The following is a 26,236-nucleotide window of genomic DNA, read 5'->3' as shown; positions in this document are numbered from 1 at the left end:
CTCTCTGTTGTCGGGGGCCTCTCCAGCATGTCCCATACTGCAGTACTGGCTCTAGCCAGCAGATGGTGGCATTGTATAATGGCAGAAAGAGAAAGCCTCCCCCCCTAGGAAACCCTGAATCCAAAATTGGATTGCAAAGGGTTAAGGAACCCAACAATCACATTGCAAGATTTTTTTGTAATGAAAAAATACATTATAACAATTTTAACTGCATGGTCAGCGGAGCAAGCCAAGGAGATTTTCCGGGCGTTCCACTAAAGAGGTTAAAAGATGCCTGGATCAGTGTGCAGAACAAGCACTTATCTCCCCCCTATTTACTCCTAATTAGTAAACTCTATCGTCTGTAAGCTTTAGGGTGCGGTCACACGAGCGCATAAACGGCGCGTTTTTGCGCCCAATCGTATAAACGTGACCATCTAAGGCGTTGGTTTGCAATGTATTCGTTCACAAGGGTGATTTTACGGCACGTAAAAACGGCAACCCGAAAAAAAACGGAACATACGCGACGGAAATACGCGCCAACGCATATTCGATGGCCGAAAAGATAGTTTGCAAAGTAGGAACAAACGATAATACGCTTTCTAGCTCTGGTCATGATCACCAAAAAATGTTCTTTCCGGCGATTAAACGCTGCGCATGTGCGAACGTAAATACGCCTACGCTCATGTGACCGCGCCCTTAATACTATATGTTATGTCTTATTATTAGAAGCTAATCACTAAATGATATGTAGTCCACAAAGTTCCCAAGTGTGTTTTACAAATATCACGCCCCGTACAGCTAAGTTGGCATAAAAAAAAAAGTTATGGCTTAAAAAGAATTGCCTGGCCCTTAATGCCCAAAACATGTACAGTATCAAGGGGTTAAAGGCACCTCCCTCCCTGGTGTTTACAGTAATACCCAGCAGAACAGATCGGCCTTCCCGGATGCAGAGGCACAGAATTCCTGACTGCGTCTGAGCTGAGAGGGGTAAGTCATATACGGTTTGTTAATGGTAACTATTGCGCAATAATTATGTGATGATTTATAACTTGTAACAAAGGAAAGATCGGAGGAAACTTCTCACTGAAGTGACTGTATATAATCTGTGCTCACGCCATGTTATATACGTACACATCCATGTGCATGGCTGATAGTCACATCTGCGTTGGAACCTCTGGTCGGAGCCGTGCGGCCACAGGGATTCCACTTTCCTGCTTCATTTGGGGAGATGTGAAACCACTATCAATGTACACAGCCCATCTAACCAGAAAGGTCTCTGTGCGCCCATTAATTAGTCTTAAGGTCCATTTACACGGGACGACTGTCAGGCAAATGATGTCCGACACTCGTCCCTGTGTGTCTGCGCTCCCATGCTGTTGCACAGGGGCTACTGGTGCTGGCTCGCTCACGGAATGGTCGCTGTGTTATCTCAATGGAGAGGGGCGGGGGAGCAAGTGGAGAAAAATCTGCACTGCCTCTCCCCCTGCTGGCCGCTCTGTGAGCGAACCAGCACCAGAAAACCCTGTGCAACAGCACGGGAGCGCAGACACACAGGGACGAGTGTTGAGCATCGTTTGCCCGACAGTCGTCCCATGTAAATGGGCCTTTAGTGGTGTAAGTTGTGTTTTATCAGCTCTATTGTTCCAAAGCAGCTCAGGTTAGAAAACAATATATAAAAAAGGTAATGACAGGGTTTTGATATTCATCCAACTCTAGGATAGGTATTACTTTTGTCTTTATGGGTTTTAGTTGTTATTGGCAAAGGTGTCTGAAAGTACTTTTAGCATGTAGAAACGTCATTAATTTGAGGGTAAGGAAAACTGATGCAGTGCTAAATATACCGGTTTTTAATATTCAACAACCATTATAATGGCAGTACAGCCAGTATTGCCTGCAGCTGCTAGGCTGAAAACAAAAGGTGCCTGCTGCCGCTTACTGTACTGCCACAATGGTACCCATATACTGTACGTTTACATATGAAGAACAGGCCCCACACATTACCGGGTCTGTTTCTTCCTCCAAGGTAAACTATATGAGCCCTGAGTGAGGCCGCTCTCTATAGTTCTCTCATCCTCATGGCAAGGTTATTTAAACGGCCTGTTTGTGTTTCTGGTACCAGCTGCAATGGAATTTATTTTATGTTGTCTCCCACCCCCGAGTCCTTGGCAGATTGTTTTCCCTTCCTTACCCACCACCATTCCCTGCAATGACATTCCTTTCCCCGGACCACAAAGCTCTGCATCATCAACAGTAGGTCGACGGGGATCAGTCACCAGGAACCCTTACTGATTACTTTGTACTGAGCTGATTACTACAAGATGTGGAAAGCTCTGTTCCTACTATAGTGGCCAGGCTTAGTATTGCAGACCAAGTTACCATTAATTTCAATGTCAACTTGGCCTGCAATACCAAGCCACACCACTGCAATGTGAATGGAGCTGTCTGCTTCCTGCAGAAATCATCTCAGATGCATGAGCATACCAGCTCAGAGAACAGCTGACCTAGCCTGAGGATGGGTCATCAATAGATCACAAGTGGATAACCCCTCTAAATTGACAGTTAAATGGACACTTATTCACACAACTCATAGCTTATGGGTGCATTCACACGACCGTATATCGGCTGGGCTTTACGCCCAGCCGATATACGGCGTCTCTCTCTGCAGGGGGAAGAGCCGGGAGCAGTGCTCTGAGCTCCCGCCCCTTCTCTGCCTCTTCTCCACCCCTCTGCACTATTTTCAATGAGGAGAGGCGAGACAGGGGCGGAGCTAATTCCCGAAACTTAGGCAGTGGCCAATGAAGAACTGGGCTGATTATGAAATTTTTTGAAAAATTCAGGTACACTTTAGTCACTATGTGGACTGGACTAGATGAGACTTAATGAACACTAAAAGCATAACAAAGCAGATGTAAAGTCTTAGAGTTAGGGTGCGTTCACGAGCGCATAAACGGCGCGTTTTTGCGCCCAATCGTATAAACGTGACCATCTGAGGCATTGGTTTCCAATGTATTCGTTCGCACGGGCGATTTTACGGCGCGTAAAAACAGCAACCCGAAAAAAACACGGAACATATGCGACCGAAATACGCGCCAACGCATATTCGATGGCCGAAAAGACCGTTTGAAAAGTAGGAACAAACGAAAATACGCTTTCTAGCTCTGGTCGTGATCGGCGAAAAACGTTCTTTCCGGCGATTATACGCTGCGCTCGTGCGAACGTAAATACGCCTACGCTCGTGTGAACGCACCCTTAGGCAGAGTCTGTGGGTCATTACAACCAGTGGCAGGCTTGGCAAGGTGTTGAGAAGTCCTGGAGTAGGAGATGACGTGGAACTAGGAGCAACGAGTTGGAACAGACCATGAGTATCATAACTGGGACAAGACCAGGTGACTTGAAGTACACAGAGCCGGATGGAGCCAGCATAAACTGCCATGACAGAGAACAGGAAGGGGTTTATAGCAAAAGCTTGATTAAACAACAGATACAGGTGAATAATGAGAGTCCAGGCCTGGCAAAGGATTTACTGTAGAGTTGCTGGAAAATCTGGAGGTGGCTGAGCAGAGTTGGAGCTAAAACAGCAGAGTTGAATGTGAAACCACCAGGATGATGAAAGGTCATCCATTAGGCCCAACAGAGGTGAGGAACAAGGCAGTTTGTAACTTAAAATGAAATTGAAGAGGTTGTTGGCACTTTTAAAATCAATGGCCTATGCTACGGATCGGCCATCAATCTCTGATTGGTGGGGCACCCTGCCGATATGCTGTTTGAAGGGATCATGGTGCTGGTGCAAGTGCTACAGCCACTTCAATGTTCACATCAGTCTCAGACCTTCATACTTTTCATAGTGGCTGTTCAGGGTATTGCAGTGAAATACCATTCATTTTAACGGACCAATGCTGCAATACTCAAAACAGTTGCTACAAAAGCATGGCATTCTGAGTACGAACCAGACTGCAACCTGCTCTAAACATTTAAGAGGCACGAGTGCCACAATCAGGTCTGCACATCATGGCCTATTAAATAGATCTTTAATTTTTGTAAGTGAAAATTTATAGCTTTTATGCAGTTCAAGGGTGACTTTGGGCCCCTTGTTTGCCTGGGCCCCTAACAGCAGAAGCACTTGTACTGCCATGTTAGTCTACTGCACATCATCAGTCTACTAATTGGAGCTATTAACCTAGAACCACCGGACTTGAGTTAGACCCCATTTACACTTAAAGATAATCGCTCAAAACTCACTCAAACGATAGTTTGAGTGACTGTTTTGAGCGATCATCTTTGCATACTTTTTAGTAGCTACTACAGCATACGCAGGCAGAGCGGACACAGTTGTGGCCACTAATAGAACAATACATCTGTTTTGCATAAGCAAACAGCTGTAGTGTTCTCTGTGCTTATAGCCACTGTGAATTCACAGCAGGACACAGGCAAGAGAGAATGTTATCAGTGCAGCAGGCTGATAACAGCTGATTGCTCAATTCTAGCAAGCTAGAATTCAGTGATCAAAGACTCGTGCACAAAAACTGCATGATGTCCCTGCATTTAGACAGAACGAGAATTGCTCAAAAGATTCTTCTGAGCGAATTTTGAGCGATTCTCGTATCTAAATCAGGCTTTACGTGGCTGTTGATAGTTTCTGGCTTATGAATTTAGGGGACATTAAATATTATCAGTGTCAGTCCTTCATGTATATAACCCTTCCTGAGTGCTTGAAGCAGATGCTCCGCCTGACCGCCCTCCTCTAGCTACACCCCTGGGTATGGATTTTACCTCCTCTACTTGTCTTCTGCCTTCCTCTTAGCTAGGTCTGTGGTGTTTACAGCATTTACCAGCAGAACAGATCAGTCTTCCGGGATTCAGAGGCACAGAATTAATAACTGCGTGTGAGCTGGGAGGGGGTAAGTATGCTGTCTGCTGCCAGGAGTTATTGCGCAATAATTATGTGATGATTAATAACCTATAACAAAGGAAAGATCGGAGGAGACTTCTTACTGAAGTGACTGTATGTAATCTGTGCTCACGCTTTGTAATGTACAACCTTCTATAAGGCTGAGAAGAATGAGCTATGCAGATGGTGATTGATGTTCAAGGCCAATCTAAGGGTCTCTCTGTAGGTACTATCCCACAGATATGATGATTGACCACATTTTATATATAGTGTTGGATATTATCAGGGCTGTAGCTATAGCGAGGCGCACCCACACAAAAATAAATGGCCCATTGTTAGGTGCGGGCACAGTTACGTTGTTTGCATTGGGACTCAGCAGCTTCAGGTTACACCTTTTGTATAGTTCTGAAAATAATAAAGAACACCCAGTCTTGATGGTTGACTGGACGCCACATTGAGAATAGCAGAGCAACAGCACAGACGCCGACATTTAGAGCGATTTTCCCAGGGAAATACTGCTGTTGACCTATCATCAGGATATGCAAATAATGGAAGCTTTGGACTAGCATAAAAGCAAGCTTTCTTCTTTATTTATGCACAGTGCTCACAGCATCATAGTGATAAGATGTTTACTGGAGAACGGCTTTCAACCTATTATCTAAGGTCTTGATCAATAAATAAAGAAGAAAGCTTGCTTTTATGCTAGTCCGAAGCTTCCATTATTTGCGTATCTGCTAAAGAGGCCGGCTGGATCAAGCAGTAGCGGACGAGAAGTTTCCTCTGATATGGAGCAGACTCCACTAGAAAGGAAAGGAAAATCCTGCTGGGAGTAGAGGTGAGCGCTTTCAAATATTTTGGTGCGATCATCAGGATAGGTCATCAATAGTTGATCGTCTGGGATCCGTCACTCAGGACCCTGACTGATTAGCTGGGTGGGTGCAGCTGTGAGCACCGCAAATACACAGAAGTCGGAGCGGAAGCCTCTACGCTGAACTCTGTGTTGTAGCGGTGCACCCACTGGCTCTCATTAAGCTTCCGCTCTGACTTCTGTGTATTTGGAGCGAAAGTCTTTGCGCAGACCTCTGTGTGGTGGCTGGCACTTGTAACTGCAAGCACGGCTCCCATTGACCTCTGTGTATTTGCGGCTCTGACAGCATGCGCCCACTCAGCTGAACGGTCGGGGTCCCGAGCAGTGGACCCCTGCCCATCAATATTGATGACCTATCCTGATAATTGGTCAACAATAGTATTTCCCTGTTATAGGGATAGAAGTCAGGAATCATCTGTGTGGCTGAATGACTAAGTGGAAATAGGAGTGCTAAATGACCCCACTTCTCCCTCTCTTTCATGTGAGACATGAATTGAATCAGTCTGTCACATGTTTGATGCATTATAGTATTCTTGGATATGTTATCAGCTAGATTTTACCCTGGTTTGCCAAAATTAAGAACTACCCTGAAAATAAACCCTACCCTGATTTTGGGGGGGATTTTTCATAAGGCTTGAAATATAAGCCCTACCCCAAAAATGTAACATAGCTGTATTACTTTAAACAAAAAAAAGAATATTTACCAAGGAGGCTTGGTCCTGGTCCTCCTGCTGCTGCCCGGAGCTTCACTGTGCATCCTGTAGTCCTCGTTTGCCCACAAAAGATCACTTTCTGGTTACAGGATTCATAAATCCCACCTCCAGGAAGCGATGACTCTGATTAGTTCTCGAGCGCTGCTTAGTCAATCAATTCAGTGCTCGATGAACGAAGGCGATGGCTATGATTGATTAATTGTTCCATTACATAGTGAGGGTGCGTTCACACGAGCGCATAAACGGCGCGTTTTTGCGACCAAACGTATATACGTGACCATCTGAGGTGATGGTTTCGAATGTATTCGTTCACACGGGCGATTTTACGGTGCGTAAAAACGGCAACCCGAAAAAAACCCGAACATACGCGACCGAAATACGCGCCAACGCATATTCGATGGCCGAAAAGATAGTTTGCAAAGTAGGAACAAACGATAATACGCTTTCTAGCTCTGGTCATGATCGCCGAAAAACGTTCTTTCTGGCGATTAAACGCTGCGCACGTGCGAACGTAAATATGCCTACGCTCGTGTGAACGCATCCTAAGGTTTTCACGCTGAGCCGATATACATCCTCCTCGTGTGCAGGGGGGGGGCGGAGGATGGAAGAGCCAGGAGCAGGAACTGAGCTCCCGCCCCTTCTCTGCCTCCTCTCCGCCCCTCTGCACTATTTGCAATGGGGATAGGCGGGGTGGGGGCAATGAGCGATGATCTTCATCGCTCATAGTGCAGTTTAAACAACCGCCGTACAATAGCGAATGGCGCCTGTGTTATGTTAATGGTGAGGGGTGGGGGAGTGAGAGGAGAGAAATCTCCACTGCCCCGCCCCCCTGCTGGCAGCTCCATGTGCGAGCAAGCTGTGCTAGGAGCACGGGAGCGCGGGGATACAGGGACGAGTGTCGGGCATCGTTCACCCGACACTCGTCCAATGTAAATGGGCCTTTACTCAAGCCAATCGTTTGATTTTTATGCTTGCATAAACTGAACAATGAATGATAAGCGAATAAATTATCATTCATCATTCAGTCACTGGCAGCGCTTACATTGAACCACTATCCTTCTTTTTGCACGATCAAGCGATTAAGCTAACAATAATCATTAAAGGGGTTTTCCAGGGAGAATACTACTGATGACCTACCTATCCTCAGGATAAGTCATCAATAGTTGATCTGCTGGGGTCCGTCGCTTGGAGGCCACGACCAATCAGCTGAGCAGGCGCATGCTGTCAGCTGCACAAATACACAGAGGTCGGAGCGAGAGCAGCAGAAGTTTCTGCGCAGACGTCTGAGTAGTGGTTGGCGCTTGTAACTGCAGGCTGGGGTCTCATTGAAATCAACACGAGCCGTACCAGCAGTTACAAGCATCGGCCACTACACAGAGGTCGGCACGGAGACTTGTGCTGCTTCCACTCTGACCTCTGTGTATTTAAAGTGCTAACAGCATGCGCCCACTCAGCTGATCGGTCGGGGGCCCGAGCAACGGAGCCCAGCCGATTAACTATTGATGACCTATCCTAAGGATAAGTTATCAATAGCATTTTCCACAGGAAACCCCTTTCAGTCCAGTTGGATTAAATATTTAGATGGAGATAAAATGTTTTTTAAATTGATTAAGGATTTGTATCTTTCTTTCTTGGAATTGTGACTTATGATTGGAGCAATTATATTTTAGCAATGTACTCATCATAGCATCAGAGCGCAGTTCTGGTGCTCTGGCACCACCACATCTAGCGACTGATGCCCCAGATCTTCTGGCCTGGTGACATCCCATAAACCTCTTATGTGAGCCTTTAATATGGAAGCCCCAGCAGGTTTATGGGACGTCACTGATGGCTGGGATTTTGTACGCAGCTGATCGGTTGGGGTCCTTAACGACACACCCTAGCCGATCCACTATAGATATCTTATTCTGAGGATAGGTCGTCAGTAGTATTCTCCCTGGAAAACCCCATTAATATATGTAAAAGTATCCTTGGAAGTACAGAGTCTTGCATATACAGAGAATTTGGCAAAAAATAATGTTATATGTCTAGGTACTGGTGCATCTTGTCTCCACCGGAAGTATGGGTGGAGACATGGGTTGGCAGGCATCAGTGACAGGAAATGCCCTGCTCACGCCCCCAGCAGTGAATTGACAGCTGTTCTGGCTCCTTCGCCCCCACTAGGGATTCCTGTTCTCCTGCCTCTTCCGACTTGCTGCTAGCGCCGGCGCCTTGTAGGAAAGTGCTTTACCGTCGCCATAGAAGCTGGCCCTATACCCGCCGCTATCATGCCTCATTCTGTGTCCCGAGTAACGGCTGTGATCCAGCGGCCCTTACTGTGCTCGGTCTTTCATTGTGACAAGCAGCATGAAACACGCTCCTCTGTCCACCGCTGTCATGACTCATCCTGTGCTCCGACCAGCTGCTATGCTCCTGCGGCCCCACTGTGCTCGCTCCTCCATCAGCCGGTGTCATGCCTCCTTGTTCTGTGTTCCCAACTGCTGTTTCGCTGCCGAGGCCCCATGGCTCATGGCCCTCAACAGTCCTGAAGGCTTCATGTGTAGTGCACCGCCTCAGCCAATCCACACCTGGGGGCGTGAGCAGGCCATTCCCTCTCACTGATCCCGGACAACCCATGTCTCCACCCTTTAGTTCTGGTGGAGACAAGATGCACCAGTACCATATGTCTATGATAAGGAAATCAATATCAACTAAACAAACCCATGTAATCATTGTTATCTTATATTGTTTCATCATTAGATTACCATGATCTCTTTCAAAATGAAGAATATGCTAGAATTACTAGAATACATTTCTCAGAAACTTTTACTTTAATGTTAAAAACATTCTGGTAGCTTATTATTACATTGGTTTTCTCTAACCCTTATTTCCCATAAGCTTGAAACAATGGATATCAGCACCGTAAAGACTGAAAATGGCAAAGTATCCTACGAGACTCCAGAGGGAACCGTGGTACACATTAATATTAACCAACGTTCTGCCTTCGACTGCTTGTTGGATACATTCCGGTTCTTATGGGATTTGAAGAAAAGTCAAAAGACAAAGCCGGCCCGCATGATTGGTTCTCCAGCAAACCTAGGGTTTGGGGTAAAGTATTTTTCTACTGAACTTTATAGCGGTTTTCCCACAATCCAACTTTTTTATCAAAAGTTCAGTACCTTCCCAATATTATTATGAATGCCACATGCCTAAATTATTACAGATAGTCCCCTACTTGCAAACAGGTTCCGTTCCAGGAGCCTGTTCGCAAGTCCATTTGTTCGCAAGTCCAAACAAATGGTTGTATGGAGCGGGATCGCGGGTGGATCCCGCTCCATACAACGTCGGGTTCCGGCTGTTCTTACAGTGGACACCCGGCAGCAGCAGTTCCGACGAGCTGCATCGCTTGTCGGAACTGTTAACACTTTAAATACCGCTGTCAGAGCAGTATTTAAAGTGTTAACATTTCCGACGAGCGGCGCGGCTCGTCGGAACTGCTGCCGCCGGGTGCCGGTTGTAAGAAACAGCCTGCACCTGACGTTCAGAGGGCCTGTACAGTGTCTCGTGATAAGATCGCGAGACACTGTGCGGTTGCTAGGCAGCTGGGAGCCTTCTGAAAGGCCCCAGGGCTGCTTATGCAGAGTGCCTATCAAGCGCACGGCTTGATAGACGCTCTGCATAGACAGCCCTGGGGCCTTTCAGAAGGCCTTAGGCTGCCTAGCAACCGCACAGTGTCCCACGATCTGACTGGACAGGCTTCTATCAGGCTGTGCAGGACAGATTGTTCGCATCTTGCGAAGTTCGTAAATCGAATGTTCGCAAGTCGGGGACTATCTGTATATGCCTCTCTTCTATGTATTTTCTTTTCATGCTCTTACTCCCACTTCTGAAGTTTTCATCACAAAGCAAACAGGGTGGTCCTACTGCTCAATCCATGTCACCAGCATTCTTAACTGGGAAACTACAGTTCCAAGAAGCACCTGCATCTCCTACTGGCATCTCCCACCTCTCTGCATTTACCAGTAACATTATTCTGCCTGTGCACTGAAAAGGTTAATTGGAGGAGGTTAAACCATTGTTCAATTCTTAAGCTTGCAAAGAGCAGGAGTCAGTATTTACAGTGTGAGAAGGAAAGGCGGAAGGAGCTCTGCAAAACTTTTACCACAACCCTGATAGAACCCACGCAAATGTACCAGAGCTTATGAAAGGTTAAACCTTTGCCTATGGAGGGGAGGGAGCTGAGATGTGCTCACTGAATGCAGTGGGGAGAGAAAGCAGAGACAATGCCTGCTCTGTGTGATTGTTCTCAGAGCGAGAAACCAAGTAATCTTGTAGATATGATACCTTTTAATGGCTAACAAAAATGCATGATGTTACAGCAAGCAAGCTTTCAGGGATATCTCGCCCCCTTTGTCAGGCTATTGAATGAAACTAGTTTGGATGGCACATAATTTTAACATACAGATGCAGAAGGGAGGAGAACACATTCCTCTTGATCTAATTAAATGTTCATGCACAAAAATTTGAGACTGTTGCACTCAAAACTTAAAACAACAGACAAACAGAGCTAAGACATACATCATAAATCAGTCCACTGAGCTCAGGACAGTTTTATGATGTGTCTTATCTTTCCTTCAACCTGCACATGGAAGGAGATGCAGCAGCACCTATTGGATGGCAACATTACTACAAGTCAAGTTCAGAATTTTTATGAAGTTTTAAAGAAAAGAAAAAAAAAATATTTCTTTTTAATTAAAAATTTTAAAAAATTATGATTAAGAAGAGGACATCCCTCTTGACCTCCTTCAGACCTTTCATACTTTCCACTTATGCAAGAATCCCGGGCTAAGGTTCATTCCATTCTTGAGGGTATCAAACATGACCATAAATTTGTAGACCCAAATTCTTCTGGGATGCAGCGACTTGAAGTTGCCCTTCAGTATAATAACTCTCATCTGCTCAATGCTGTGTCCATGACCACAAAAAACTTTTGCCACTGGTAGACCAGTCTTTCCTCTGTAATTGAGTGGATGAGATCTCATCCTGGCCCTCAGTTTTTGCCCTGTTTCCCCCGATATAAAGCCCCCCCCCAACAGAACATGTACTGCAGCAGATCAGGTGCACAACATTGGACGTAGAACATGTGAATGTTCAGGGATCTTATAGTCCTGCTGTATGTTGGGGATCCATATCCTGTCCGTGGTCAGTATATGTGAGCAGCTCCTTACCTTACAGGGATAAGTTCCTTTTTGTGTGTCAGAGGGTAATGCACTCCAGATTCTACAGTTCCTCAAATTAGGAGGTTGCCTATAACACAGAAGTTTTCAGATGGTCATCCTTGTGTAGGGTATGATGGAGTTTCTTTGCAGTCTTCCCTAGTACCTCTAGCTGTGAATTGTAGGTCAGTACTAGAGGTCTTTCTCTGTGTATTGGAGTAGTTGATTTCTGGGTATCCTGGTGGCTCTGGTGATTTCGTCATCAATTGAGATGGGATGGTAGCCCTGGTTTAAAAATGTCTTTTTGAGATTGTGTAAATGTTCCTCTCTGTCTGTTGGGTTGGAGCAGATCCGGTTATATCTGATGGCCTGGCTGTAGACTATGAACATACTGAGCCGGTAGTCACTACTAATGCGGTGAGTGGCCGATGGCAGTGCCGCGGACCGGCAAAAAAACCCCAACAGCCCCGTGGTTGGGGACCCCTGCTCTAGAGTTCTTGGTTTATTATACTACAACTTAAGCTTAATGATAATGCTGCACCATACCAGTTGAACTAACCGCCGGGAACAGCATCGCGCCGGGGACACAGACGCCGGCTGGGAGGTGAGTATTGCTTTTTTTTTTTACCTAGTATATACTCCAGTATAGCTCAGCTTATACTCGAGTCAATAAGTTTTCCCAGTTTTTTTGTGGTAAAACTTATTGACTCAGCTCATACTCGAGTATATACGGTATTTATTATTTAACTAGTCCCCAAGCAGCTAGTATTACTTTGTTTAGTTATTTCTTTCTATCTCAAACTCCTGGATTCCACCTACTCAGGTGCTGATGTCATCTCATTTTGACTAGCTGAGATTTACTTGGGTTTATTTTATACTCAAAAAGTCATTTTATCAGTCAGCAGAATTCCTGTGTAACGGAATCTACCAGACATCCTCTTTAGAGGGGGACGGAGACATTCGTATCACAGTTACTGCCGATGATGAGAGACTCCATAATGATGTAGACGATAGTTCAGCCTCCTGACTGTATGCTCTGTAGTACAAAATAGTAAAAGAGAATGCAGGCAGTGATATATCTCTCTCAAGATAGTGCCTGATAAGCATCAGACAGGAGGCTGCAAATGCACGAAAGTGACTGCAATATACATATACACATTCCAGGCAATCAGGTGAGATGTGCAGGGACAGAAAAATGTGTTTTCACCTGAGTGTCTCTTTAACATAGTACATATATATGTATAATCATACTTGTTCTCTTTGATCTAGGTTGCCTATGTTTCCTTGGGATTGGTTTCTGTCATGTTGGCCATTCTTTTATGCATTGTACAGCCAAGCTTGAGCATATTCCATCAAGGGATGCACTTCTGGGTAGGATTTCCAGTAAGTATCACTAAATTATAATGTCCCTCTATCCTGTCTTTCCTGGAAATAGTTAAATATCCAATCAGAACTGCTAACATTGAGGTTGAAGCCCAATTCTCATTTACTGCCCCTGCAGGTTACACAGACTGTTGCAGCTCATCTATCGTAACTTTGTTGCTCTCTTGTTAATTTTAGATAGACATGAAAAAACTTGACAATTTGTAGTACAACATGTTGCCTATGAGAAGGGTTACTGTTATACATTAAAAATTATGCTTAAGGCCCACTGCCGGGTCCCATTCCAACTGTGAAATCTCGCAGCGGAATCAGACCCGGTGCCCCCCAGAGACCCATACTCACCTGTCCGGATCCACCGCGAGTGTTTCGGCCGGCGCGCAGGCACAGTGCAGCGTATGGCGCGCCTGGCTATGACACGGATTCCTGCAATATTTCTGCAGTGCTCACAGCGGAGTGTCGCGGGTTGGACGGCTTTCATTGACTGCAGTGGAAGACGTCCATGCGATATTCAGCACAGACTAGAACATGTTGCGATTCTCCCCCGCAAGCTGAAAATCACAGTTGATTTCTGCTCGTGGGCAGGGGAGAATCTTTTAACCTAGCATGTCTATGGATGGACATTGCTGTGGAATACGCAGCGGGTGTCTGGCCACAAATTCTGCAGCGACAATCCCTCCGTGGGCATTCGGCCTAAAAGGGGTTTCCCGCACTAAAGACATCTATCACCTATCCACAAGATATGTGAATAAATGTATAAATTCTGGAGATCTGCCGACTGCCGAGACCCCGGGGATCACAAGAACCACACACCCTGAATCCCCTGGGACCGCGGGGATGAAGGAATCCTCTGCCACAACTGTGACATCTGTGGCAGAGGTTCGCGATGCTATCCCATTGCTTTCAAGGGGGCTGGCACTGCAATTTATTTGCCTATTTTTTTATTTTTAAGTGTCACATTTTCAATACATTTCCACCCTGAAAAACTCTTACCTGTTGCTTATTTCTTCATAGTTCATTGTATCTGGAATACTGAATCTTGTGGCCTACAAGTTTCCCAAAGCATGCTGGGTAAGTACTGGGCTTTCTTTACTAACTAGATTTCAAGTAGTTGGTACCACATTACTACTCAAGAACACCTTTAAAGGGACTTTCCAAGATTTATTTCTTTGTTAAAAGCTGCCCATGTTAAAAAACAAAACAAACTAATAATATTCTATACGCACCCGTCCTGGGTCCTTGATAGTCTTCCGTGGCACCTCCGTTCTCCCGAGCAACACTCTGTTTATAAGTTATAGTCAGCCTTTTGCTGGAAAATCACAGGCTGCTACAGCTAATTACAGACTCAGCAGTCAACCACTAACATCTGTGATTGGCTGCAGCAGCCTATGAACTTCCGTTCACAGGCTGAGGGCTCTTTCCTAGAGCGTATATCGCCATCTAATATACGCTGTGATGTGATGCATTGTATTCCAATGCATCACATCACATGGCTATATTTCTGAGGTGTAAAAGCGCCCGGCCAGGCGTTTTTACGCCAGGCCCAAAAGATAGTCCTGGAACTATCTTTTGGGCCGGAATACGTCGGCCGCTGCATGGGCTCCTATGGGAACCCATGACAGCGGCCAGAGGTGGGAGGGAGTTTAGCAGCGTGGCTGCTAAACTCTCTCCCTCTGCTCTCCTCCCCCGTGCAGGTTCACCTCTGCTCTCCTTTCTGCTCGTTCTTTGCAATGGGAGGGGGCGGGACAGGGGCAGAGCTAAGTACTGCCCTGCCTCCTCCCATTGCTGGCTGTGGACAAGGGGCGGGAGGGGGCAGAGCTAAATTCCCGCCCTCTTCCCGCTCCTTGTCCATAGCTATCAAGAGGAGGTGGTGGGACGGGGAGGCACTTAGCTCCACCCTCATCCTGCCCCCTCCCTTTGCAAAGAACGATCGGATAGGAGAGCAGAGGTTAGCCTGCAATGAGGAGGGAGGAGAAAGGGGCGACGGCATGGTGACCTCGGTGCATATGCGCTGGGGACCATACCGTGTGAACGGGAGCACAAACGTTAGATTTGTGCGCCGGTTCACAAGCTTCTACACCCCAAATGATAGCGTATATCGGACAGCGGAGAAAACACCGGCCAATATACGTTCGTGGGAAAGAGCCCTGCAACTTGTAAACAGTGAATGGAGAGCTGGTGTTGGGGCTGCAGATTCCCGAGACTGGTGTGTAGAGGCTATCTTATTTTTTTTTTACACGCTCAGCTTAAAAATAAATCATTTTGAAAACTCCTTTAACTTCTCAAAATTTGACAAGAAAAAATAGAAAGAAGTGACTTTAGATGAGGTCTCCACAATGCATCAGTTAGCCTTCTGTAACTCATTGTACATTTTATAATGCCTGCTGTTTTGTCTTTTCTCCTCTACCCACATAGATGGCACTTGCCTTCGTTTCCTTAGTGGTCAACGTTGGTGTGTCTATTGGGGGCTTGGTCATAACAGTTTGTGATTTGTACCAATCCGGATGGTATAGTGCATACAATGAAGATATCTGCACTGAACTGCGCAATCAACGGAATTATTATGGAACGGCAGCGCCTCCAAGATATTACTATAATGACCTTGACTACAACATGAGGCAATGCAAAGAAGGATTGCAAAAATACCAGGTTACCGCTTATTTCTGATTATAGTGCCGTAATATCCCTTCTGGTAAATGTAAGAAGATTTGTGAAACTGGTTTTGTTAGATATCTTTATTTGCATTCAGAATTTCATACCTAAAAGTTATAAAAAAGATAAAATATTTCCTGTTAATCCACGGACAGCATGCAGCCCCATTATAGCCTATGAGGCTATGTACATCAATGTTTTTTCACGCATGTCCTATTCCTGTTGGTATCACAGCCTGTGCATAAATCGGACATCACATGTACAAGTGTCCGTATGCTGTCCGATGCAAGTTGCACCTAAGTCCCTCAAGCGCAACTCGCACACATGGGAGATATGCTGGAGGCCTTCGATCGTTAAGGCCCAATGCACACGGGCAGATTACATAACCGGGAATATGTTACCCCAAAGCCACTCACTAATTTATATCCACCCAACCTATCAGCCTTAGGCTGAATGCACACCAGCGGGTCGGATTCCGCATGCGCAATCTGGCCATAGCAGCATTGGCATCCGCGCGTATCTGCTTTCATTTTGTTCTTTCTGTACTGCGGATGGTCGGCACGGCTCGCCGCCAGACATGCACAGTACAGAGTTTGTTTTTTTTTAACTTCTACTTTTCCACTTGTGTGCATGAAGACTCACTGTTGCATTCCATGTTATGGGCGGTATTTGCTGTGGAATCCGGAGGCGGTCGCCCGTTCTACATTCTACAATTCAAACCCTTAGGGTGGCTTCACACGAGCGTTTGCACAAAAACACAATGTATTTGTGAATGAACAAGGTTGATTGAGGAACACTTGCGCGCATGTCTGTGTGTATTACTGTACTTTTTGCACTCGCAGGGCCAGATCACATTACAAACCCTTTTCCATGGATCAAATGGCTATTTAGGCCTAATGAGGTCCAGATGTGTTATTTTCCCCACGTTTTGCGCAGTGTCGAACCTTCTTGCGTATTTGCGCCCCTCCCATAGACTTCTTTGGACCCTTTGCTGCACAAATGCAAAAAGATGGAGCAGGTCCTACTTTTTTTCAGCACGTGTGAAATGCGCGTGTAAAACGCTCTCATGAGAATGAACTGATTGAAATCAATGGGCTCTATTCTGTGTTTAGCATGGAAACATGCAGAAATGCATCATAAATACCACATGCAGATTTTGATAGGACTAAATCTACTTACAGATCCGCAGCAGAATAGCCGCAAATTTCAGCCGCCGTCCTTCAGGCAGTTTCCCCTTAGGATATGTTCACACATGGCAGATTTTGCTTTAGATTTTAACCCCTTAGTGACCACCCTATAGCATTTTTATGTCCTGCCATTGCAGGACATGTATAATGGGAGATCACGATGCCATCTCTCTGCATACATCGTGCGCATCGGCTGTTTCTTACAGCTCAGAAGAACTGCATGGCCGATCGGGAGTGTTAAACCTTTAGGCATTTAAATTCCCCGACTGATGTTCAGGGGTCTCGTATCGCTCCCCGCGGTGAGATTGCAGGGAGCTGTACGGGTGTCATGGCTGCCGGGGGGCTTCTAAAAGGCCCCAGGGCTGTCATGGCAGAATGCCTATCAAGCCATCCCCATCAGATCACAGTATTATGTAATGATATAGCATTACATCACACTGCAGGAGTGATCAAAGCATCGTATGTTGTGGTCCCCTGTGGGGACTAAAAAAAAAAGTAAACATAAGATCAATAAAGTTTTAATAATATACAATTATTATTAAAAAAAAGTAATAAGAGTTTAAAAACAAAACCCTTTTGCCATATTTATAATAAAATCTAAATAATACTTATTTGATATCGCTGCGTCCCTAAAAGTCCTATCTTTCAGAGTAATGCATTATTCACTCCACACGTTGAACGTCGTCTGAAAAAATAAAAAATTAAGAAGGCCAGAAATGCGCTTTTTTGGTCACCCTGTCTTCAAGAAAATAGGAAAAAAACAAAAATGCTTGGTCACTAAGGGGTTAAATTGGACTTTGTTGCAGATTTGCTGTGGGAAATCCGTAGTAAATCTGCCACATGTGAATGTACCCTTAGGGATTCTTTCCATGACCATTATTGCGCAGGTATTTGCGCACTCACGTGCACAACGCAGAGAATAGAACCCACTGATCAATGGAAAGGGTGTGCGACATGTGCATGTAAACTGGCCCAGCGTGTGCAAAAAATATAGTACTATGTGCTGACGCTTGCAAATGTGCCTCATTTAAACCTTGTTCATGCGCAAATATATTGCACTGCGGCGAGCGTTTTTTTGCATACGGTCGTCTGAATAAACTGTTATACAGACAGAAAAAAAATATTCTATCCAAATGCATTGCATCTACTAGAGCTTATTCAGCCAACAAAATGCACAAAACGCTCGCCGCAGCGTAACATATTTCTGCATGACCGAGGTTGGATAAGGTAGATTTGCATCCGTGTCTGCGCATAGTCTTGTACTTTTTGCGCGCGCAGTGCCAGTACGCACCTTTCCATGTATTAAAGGCTAAACTTCTATTGGGTCCTTTACTGAAAGATAGCGCAGGTCCACCAAACACGATAATGAGAGCGAACCCATTGAAATCAGCAGGTTCTATTTTCTGTATTTGGCGCACGCAAACACGGTCGTGTGAAGAAGCCCTTAAATGAACCTACAAAGAAGCTAAGGGTGTGAGACAGTCTGATTGAAAAGAGGAAATCTCTATACTTTCCTATTAAAGCTCATTTTCCCCTTTTGAGCAGCTTCAGATGATCGTATTTTAACTCTGTACTTGGTCCGTGTTTTGTGGACTGTAATACGGAGCTAATGCCAATCTATCTACCGTATTTGTTCACGTGGCCTTATTTTTTCAGCTGTTTTCCATTTGCTGTTATTGGTCTTATTTTCTATTGGGCAAATATAGATCAGTAGAAAATAAAACCAATAACAGCAAATAGAGATCAAACAATGAAGAAATAGTGATGAACTACGGTGCAATGTCAGCTGTAAAACATCTGTATTATAGATCCATGTTAAAGATGTCTTACAATACGCTCATCTGATATCAGCTTAAGGGGGCGAGTCTCATACGAGCGACTGAGCGAGAGAGAGATTAAAAGTGCGGTTGCTACAGGACAACCTCAGTCTATAAACCCTATTAGTTTAGAATCATAGAATGGTGGAGTTGAAAGGGACCTCCGGGGTCATCGGGTCCAACCCCCCTGCTCAGTACAGAATTCACTAAATCATCCCAGACAGATGTCTTTCAGCGTATGTACGAAGACGTCCATTGAAGGAGAACTCACTACCTCCTGTGGCAACCTGTTCCACTCATTTCTCACTGTCACTATCAGAAAGTTTAAAGAATCATATGAAGGTTAGAGAGACCCCCATTTGGGATCCCCTATATAAGCCAGAACTCTAGTGGACCTAGCCTGTCCTAGTATAACATGAAGAGCCATTAATTTCAATGGCTGTAATGTAATGCTACATTTCAGACACGAATGGTTTGCCGCAACTTCCTCAATGGTGGGTCATCTCCAGGGATTTCTGACGGCCAGACTTGCCATGATCAGTTTGCAGTTGCACATTGGCTTTATTTTTAAAAGAGGTTTCCATGGTTAATGACCCCTTTAAAGTATAAGTCACTTTAAGTGAGATTTTCCCCAATCCGAAGGTGTTGGTTCTCTGATGCTTATGAGCTGCTTTCACAGTTTTTGATGACTTGTGGCAAATCTCAGTGAATGGAACACTTTACTGTTACTACATACTTCCAGTGTTTGTATAAAAAATGTAATATTTTCTCATTTGCAGTATTTAATACGTGGCTTGACAATTATGTCCTTGCTGCTGCTGATCTGGGGTCTCTGCCTCGCGATCCTTAGTGTGGGCTCTAGAGTGAAGTCATTCTGCTGTTCCTGTAAAGGGGAGGTAAGTAACACAATCTCACAACTACCCTAATGGGGAAGACCCTGCAGTAGGTGATGAATGCATCAGGCCTTTGTAAGCTACTATAGGACTAGCAGATACTACCTTATGTCATCTTCACTATATAGCAACAATGTGATCCTAGGTGTATACTAGGACATCATTAGCAAGTCACTTTATGGCTTTATGTTTCTTTGTAGCTTCCTACCATAACAGAATATTATTATGTGTAGATAGAAACCCTTCACCCAAAGACACAGTACATAAAACATTGCTAAAATACTTTGCTTTTCACCAATCTATAGGGTAATTCGGTATCTTGCAGGTGATGCTATTGTATCACAATCTATTTGTGGGTCAATTGTTGGCAGGTTTCTACTATATTATCAACAAATAAAGGCACAACTAGCCTTCTGGTATTACGTAGTAACTTAAGCCAGCTTCACACAAGCATATTTGCATGCACACAAGACGTAGAGAATAGAACCCATTAATTGCAATGGTTTTGTTCACATTTCCTTATTTTTTTGCGCTCATTTTGGTCGCGCAAAAAAATATGGCATGCTTTTAGTTTTCTGCGTATTTGCACACTAAAGATCCCCATAGATGTCAATGAGGGGTGCGCAAATGCGAACGCAATATGCAAAGAGATGCATGAGACACTAAGTAAATTCACTGGAAAAAGAACACATCTATAACACATCTGGAACTCATTAAGACTAATTGGCCATTTCAATTGTTGCATCTTTGTTTCCCATTCGTGTACCTATGTCAGGTTGCTGGATCTTCTGTTTTGAGGTCTCGGCCAATAGCACCCCTTTTTTTAAAATTTAATTTACCATAAGGTTAAAATACCATTAATAGGCGGGGAATTCGGAACTTCAAGTGGTCCTGGAAAATAGTGGCCCATGTTTAAGGTGGGTCCAATTTGGCAGAAAGTGGTGCCAACACAAGTGGGTGAGGTCAGCAAAAAGTAGCCACATTGAAGTTAATTACAGTCTGTGGGAGTTGACAGGTTACTGGCCTAAAGGGACCCCCCCCCCTCCTCCACAGGCCAGGCACCCAGCAGATGTTTGGGCCTACCCAGTGTCCTGAGTTCCGCTGCAGCCACTTTCCTCTGAGCTGCACACTAACTTGTGCTGTGAAGTTTGTAAATTACCCAATTTATTATATGGACACATATGTTGGTTACTGTCTGTCAGTATATAGTGCAGCAAGTGTACTGTGATATGAGTCGCTTGCATTATGGACTGGAGGCATGGTTTGTTTGCTTTTAATAGATAACTAGAGCCAAAATCATTAACAGATGCCATTCTTAATGGACATATTTAAAAGCATGATTAATTATTTAAAAGGAATGTGTCATCAGAAAATGAACTATTATGTAAATCAAGTTTTATGTTAGAAGTTGGCCAGTTTTTTATTATTTTCCAGAAATCCGTGTAAGTGATGTTTCTATAGCACTTATTAAACAATTGTATTTGCTCCCAGGCTCTGTTCTGTATTTTCAAGAAGCCACGCGGGCCACCTCCCACTTGTCCGCATAGTTTGGACAGCACTCCCATCCATAAAGTGGCAGTTTAAGAAAAATGTCATCAAGTCTCCTCCGATGATACACAATGTACTCAAATCAATCATGGATATAGCAAGATAATAAGGAGATGCTTTATTGATGCATATCTGCTCCTGCATAGCATGTTCATCAGATCTTAAGCAACATACTGACACACACAACTTTAAAAAGAGGTTGGCAGGGAAACGGCCAGGTGGTTGGTGTCACTGGGCTCAATTAAGATTTAGGCTGAATGTCCACGGGCGTATTTGCACTGCAGGATCTGGAGTGTGTGTTCACCTCTAGATCCCACAGCAAATACTGCCCATAGACATGCTAAAACTCTTCTCCATGCGCACGAGTGGAAATTAACTCTGATTTTCCGATCGTGGGGGGAAATCGCAGCATGTCCTATTCTAGTGGGAGCCTCGCACATACGGCTTCCATTGCAGTCAATAGAAGTTTTCCATCCCGCAGCAAGTCGCAGCAGATCCACGTCATCGCCAATGCAACTCTGCGTTGTGCATGTGTGGCGGCAAGACAAGATGATAGGTATGCATGGGTCAATGCCAGGGCATAGGGTCTAATTCCGCTGCGAGATTCCGCAGTTGGAATCCGACCCGGCTGTGTGTTTTTAGCCTAACCCTGTTAACATAGTAAGAAAAACAAACTTTCAAAGCAATTAAAAACATAAGTAATAAAAACATTGTAATAATAGGCATTCCAGGCATATGTGATTCAAACCATGATGATGCAAATATCTCTAATCACTAGCAGAATGGTTTGAATGTTGATCAGATCAAACTAATCAGCACATGATAAATGGAACAGTGTCTTTCAACTGGCAGAGGAACAAAGGGAGAACAATCAATACCGGATAAATGGATTAACGATTATATTATGAGGGTCACGTAAAAATAGAGCTCATGAGTGTTATCCATGGTACTGTTCATACTACTTCCACCAACCGGACGGCATGAACACCCGTCAGACGACGCCATATCACCAAATACTGCCCTATAACATAATCTTCTCTCGACATGAGCAGATTTTTTTAATGAAAGTTCAGGTTGTTCGTAGTAGTAATGCACAGAAGTGTTACCAAGGCCTTCGAGAAGCATGTGGCAAACAGGTATTGCTATACTGGAGTGTGGCAAGATGGGTAGCAACATTTAAGTTAGGACGTGAAAATGTCAAGTTCGCCTACTACTGAAAGAAGAGTGGTGACACGTTTATGTTAGTGGAAGAAGTATGAAAGATACTAGAGATAAGGCTTATAGCCTCTATTTTTATATTATATTCCACATTTTCTCTGACTTTTGTTATACTATAAATGTAGCAGTGTTGCCAATGATTTTTACATGACCCTCATATATGCTATACAAAATTCTACATACTGCCTTTAGTACTAGGAAACCACTCAAAAGGATAGGAAAAATAATGGCAAGGGCCATTATGGTAGGTAGTGTCACCTAACTTCTGGGTGTAATAACTGACATAAAAATTATTTGATCACTTAAAACTCTTACTTACTTACTCATGTTTCCTATGGGACCAAGAGTAATTCAATTATAATCCATAAGGGAAAAAAGTAGTATAAAAAAACAAAACACTTAGGTGGTAATACTGTACATAAAAATATCAGCAGAGGGGTAAAAACGAAAGGAGCGGGGAAAAGGTAAGAGGGAAACAAAAGAACTATAAATTGGGAGTATGGTAGTAAACGCAGATAAAATCAGCTCAGCTTACATGCTAATGACCACAATCTAGTATAAAAGGAGAAAAGGACAAAAATAAACATGTAAGGGCATTCAGTAATGCTGATGCCCCAATCAGAAAAGTACTCAATATTCTCGTTCAGTCCATTTGGATATCAACTAGACAGTTTATAAACTTCAACCAGGGGCATTTCTAGAGTCTTAAAAAGTATGGGGTACAAGCCCCCAAATACCATACTTCCGAATTAATAGTGTCCTAGGTATAATTACCACAAAATTGTGTCACAGAAACAAGTACCTTTTAGATATCCTAGTGTGGTAAGATAATGTTACATACATGTGCTTCCTTTTACAGATTACTGAAGAAAAAGCTGATGCTCTGATTACATCAAATCTTTCTGGTGACGTCATCATTGCCTAAGGAGAAGGCTATTTTCTGCACATAATCCATTAGTCATGGACTAGCTATAAAATCATCTGATGTAAGGAAGAAGACTATTGCTTTGCTTAAATCAATAACCTAGATCATAAAATACATCATATCTGTTCGTAATTTACAAAATAGCTTTCACCTTATTGCCACTTACATACAACTTGGGTCATAGAACTGTGGCTATTGACTCCTCCACTTTATTTAATTCCATTAGATCCCAAGATGCATCACTTTCATGTATGTTTTTCAAATCTCCTCATTATAGCTGGAGCACATAACCACTATGGCTAGTACATACATCAAATAAGTGACAATATAGTACATTCCAGTAATCCCATACTCAGTGCTAGCTCATACATCTAATAAATGACTATATAGTAACATTCCAGTAATCCCATACTCAGTGCTTCAGAATGCCTGATAATCTGGGACACAAACATTCCCATGCCAGATTATCATAACAGATTACCTGTTGATCCAGCGCTACAGGGTGAGTGTGCAGTCAGATTATGAGGGAGACCAGTATAAAGTCATACTCTGCAGCTGTATTCTGTAATGGCCTAAATCTCAACATGGTTAATATTACTTGGGCTACCAAATAACTCAGTGACCCCAAATAAAACACAACCTTTAATTTATCTAAAAACAACAATGTTCAAATCACAATAAATATAGGGGACTTTTATAAAAAGGCCTACTTGTGCAAAAACTTTACAACTTTTTCATAGGTACACTGGCTCATGCCATTTTCCAGGTACATGGCTTGCCAGGAGGGTGTCTGACCACTCCATCCTGTTACATTTCTATATAATTTATGCCAGAAATCTACGCCAGATCGTACCTATACATTTTGGCGCAGGCGCTTAATGATGCTGGGATGCGACTAATGTATGAAGGTGCTTATGAGGTTAGTATTGAGACCAGTGTTTGAAATGCCAGTCTTAATAAATTTCCCCCACAGAATATAAACACATGGAATAAGCCTAGGAGGAGAAAAGCAGAGGAATGAACTCAACATATCACACCCTACTCTGCAGTCCTGCTCACCACAATAGGATAACCGCCCTGAAAAGGGTGATTCCACACAGGAACGTAGCTACCAACACCCTGTTACATTCTTAAATAAGATGATTAATAATGAGGGTTGCTTTAGGAAAACGGAAAAAATCATATAAAGACAATCTGCAAAATGATAATCAAATTTTTCATTAAACCTCTTAATAATATATTAATTGGTTGTAATTTAATTACAATAAGATATATAAAGATATAATGAAAATCACCATTTAGTATGTTTTATTTGGGGTCACACGGTGATTCATTAGTGAGCTTTGGCTCACATATTGATATCTTGTCTTACCGACGGCTTCTCTGTCAGATCTGGGATTATAATTAGGCTACTCTTTACCCCATCAAACCCCTTTAGGCCTCGTTCACATCTCCCCACATCCATGGATTCATAGATAGTATGGAATAAGGATACTGGAATTTAGCCAGCATTGCTGCAGTTCAAACTATCCCACTATGCTACATCTAATGTTTTATGGTGGGTTTATGCATTTTACATGTAGGTGCTGGCATTTCCACAAGCCAAGGTGTACTTGATAATGTTGGCTTCAACACATTAAGGACAGGCTCGCACAAGAGCGTGGTAAAACGCTGCGCATATAACACAGCGTTTTATTGTGGTGTGGACCCGCGTATTGCTGCATATGGCATCAAGTTTTGCGTATCTCACGCACACGGTCATGCACAGGCTTCCTGGTTTCAGTCATTTATTTATTTTTTTAATTGCCTGCTCTGTCACTTAGCCACGTTGCGTATGTACAGCATTTTGTACGCACCCATAGAGAACAATAGGGCTCTATCGCGCACAATACATGGTAAAATAGAACATGTTACATTCTTTTTTTACTTGCAATATACCTGATATTATATGCATGCACATCGCACACATAATACACAATTCAAATACGCTTGTGTGAGCCTGGCCTATTGGTGGTCTAAATGATATCATGCTAATGATTATACTGCATCATCGCATAGGAACATCACAGAATCCACCCACCCTGACATACCACTGAATTTTCTTGCGCTGTGTCATGAAATCCAACTGCCCAACCCCCACTGCAAACCACAAATTACATCTTTATGAATGTTTTTTATTAAGGCTGATGTTTCTGATGATGTGTGCTATCTGTTCACGCTAACGCTTCTATCATAACCAAATGTGTTTTGTTACTTGCCATATGTTTGACTATGTACTATTGTGTAACTGACATATAATCACATTATATAATAAAACAAAACTGTCACATTTCAAATGCCTTCAATTTTTCTAATTTATTTTAAAGATCAACTTTCATTGAAGCAAAGATAATGATTAGATCAGGGGCGTACCTAAAGGTTCAGGGGTCTGGGTGCAAAAATCCAGCGCGGGACCCCCCCATCCCATACCCGTACCTAAACCGTGCTGCATAAAGATGCAAAACAAATTTCCATACATGATCTGGCCCCTTGGCATAATCTTTGCAAACATGACTCATTTACTGCACTACATGAAAATTGGTTTGTAGCCCCGTAGACCACTCTCACACACACCGCTTTTTACCTCTATTAGCACGGCGTCTTGAGCGCCATGCTAAAGGCAGTACAACGCTCTTATTGATTTTAATGGGGTTACTCATACCTGCGCTCGAACGCGGTGTTTCTAACGCCGCAATTTTTGAAAGCTGTCTGTTCTTATTTTGCTTTTTTCCCATTAAAAAGCGCTATCAAACTCTGTACCATGTGTTCAAAACTGCCGTTCAAAATTGCTGTAAAAATGCCATGATTTCGAGCTGCATTTTCTGAACACGTGTGAGAGCGGCCTTAGGGAGTGTTTATGTTTTCTGTTGAACTTTTTAACCACAATTAAGAAAAACACATTTAAAAAAAACTGCATGCGGTATTCAAAGA

At 43.7% G+C, this 26,236-nt stretch overlaps 1 protein-coding gene across 4 annotated transcripts; it reads left to right on the top strand.

The window, feature by feature from the left end:
• The first annotated feature begins 849 nt into the window (after window positions 1-849).
• LOC136578778 (transmembrane protein 176B-like) lies at window positions 850-25,602 on the top strand. Of its 4 annotated transcripts, XM_066578957.1 has the most exons (8): window positions 951-969; window positions 4,805-4,880; window positions 9,329-9,538; window positions 12,916-13,029; window positions 14,041-14,097; window positions 15,442-15,675; window positions 19,462-19,578; window positions 23,201-25,602. In XM_066578957.1, exons 3-8 carry the CDS (start codon window positions 9,338-9,340, stop codon window positions 23,264-23,266), a joined length of 789 nt encoding a protein of 262 aa, XP_066435054.1. In that variant the 5' UTR covers window positions 951-969; window positions 4,805-4,880; window positions 9,329-9,337; the 3' UTR covers window positions 23,267-25,602. The 4 variants fall into 4 exon arrangements, with proteins under 4 accessions (XP_066435060.1, XP_066435054.1, XP_066435046.1 ...); XM_066578963.1 differs by lacking the exon at window positions 4,805-4,880 and having other exon boundaries at window positions 850-969; XM_066578949.1 differs by lacking the exon at window positions 951-969 and having other exon boundaries at window positions 4,778-4,880.
• The last annotated feature ends 634 nt before the right edge of the window (window positions 25,603-26,236 follow it).

The sequence above is a fragment of the Eleutherodactylus coqui genome, chromosome 1 (assembly GCF_035609145.1).
Source record: "Eleutherodactylus coqui strain aEleCoq1 chromosome 1, aEleCoq1.hap1, whole genome shotgun sequence".
NCBI lineage: Eukaryota > Metazoa > Chordata > Amphibia > Anura > Eleutherodactylidae > Eleutherodactylus > Eleutherodactylus coqui.
This window is presented reverse-complemented; position numbering and strand designations above follow the sequence as displayed.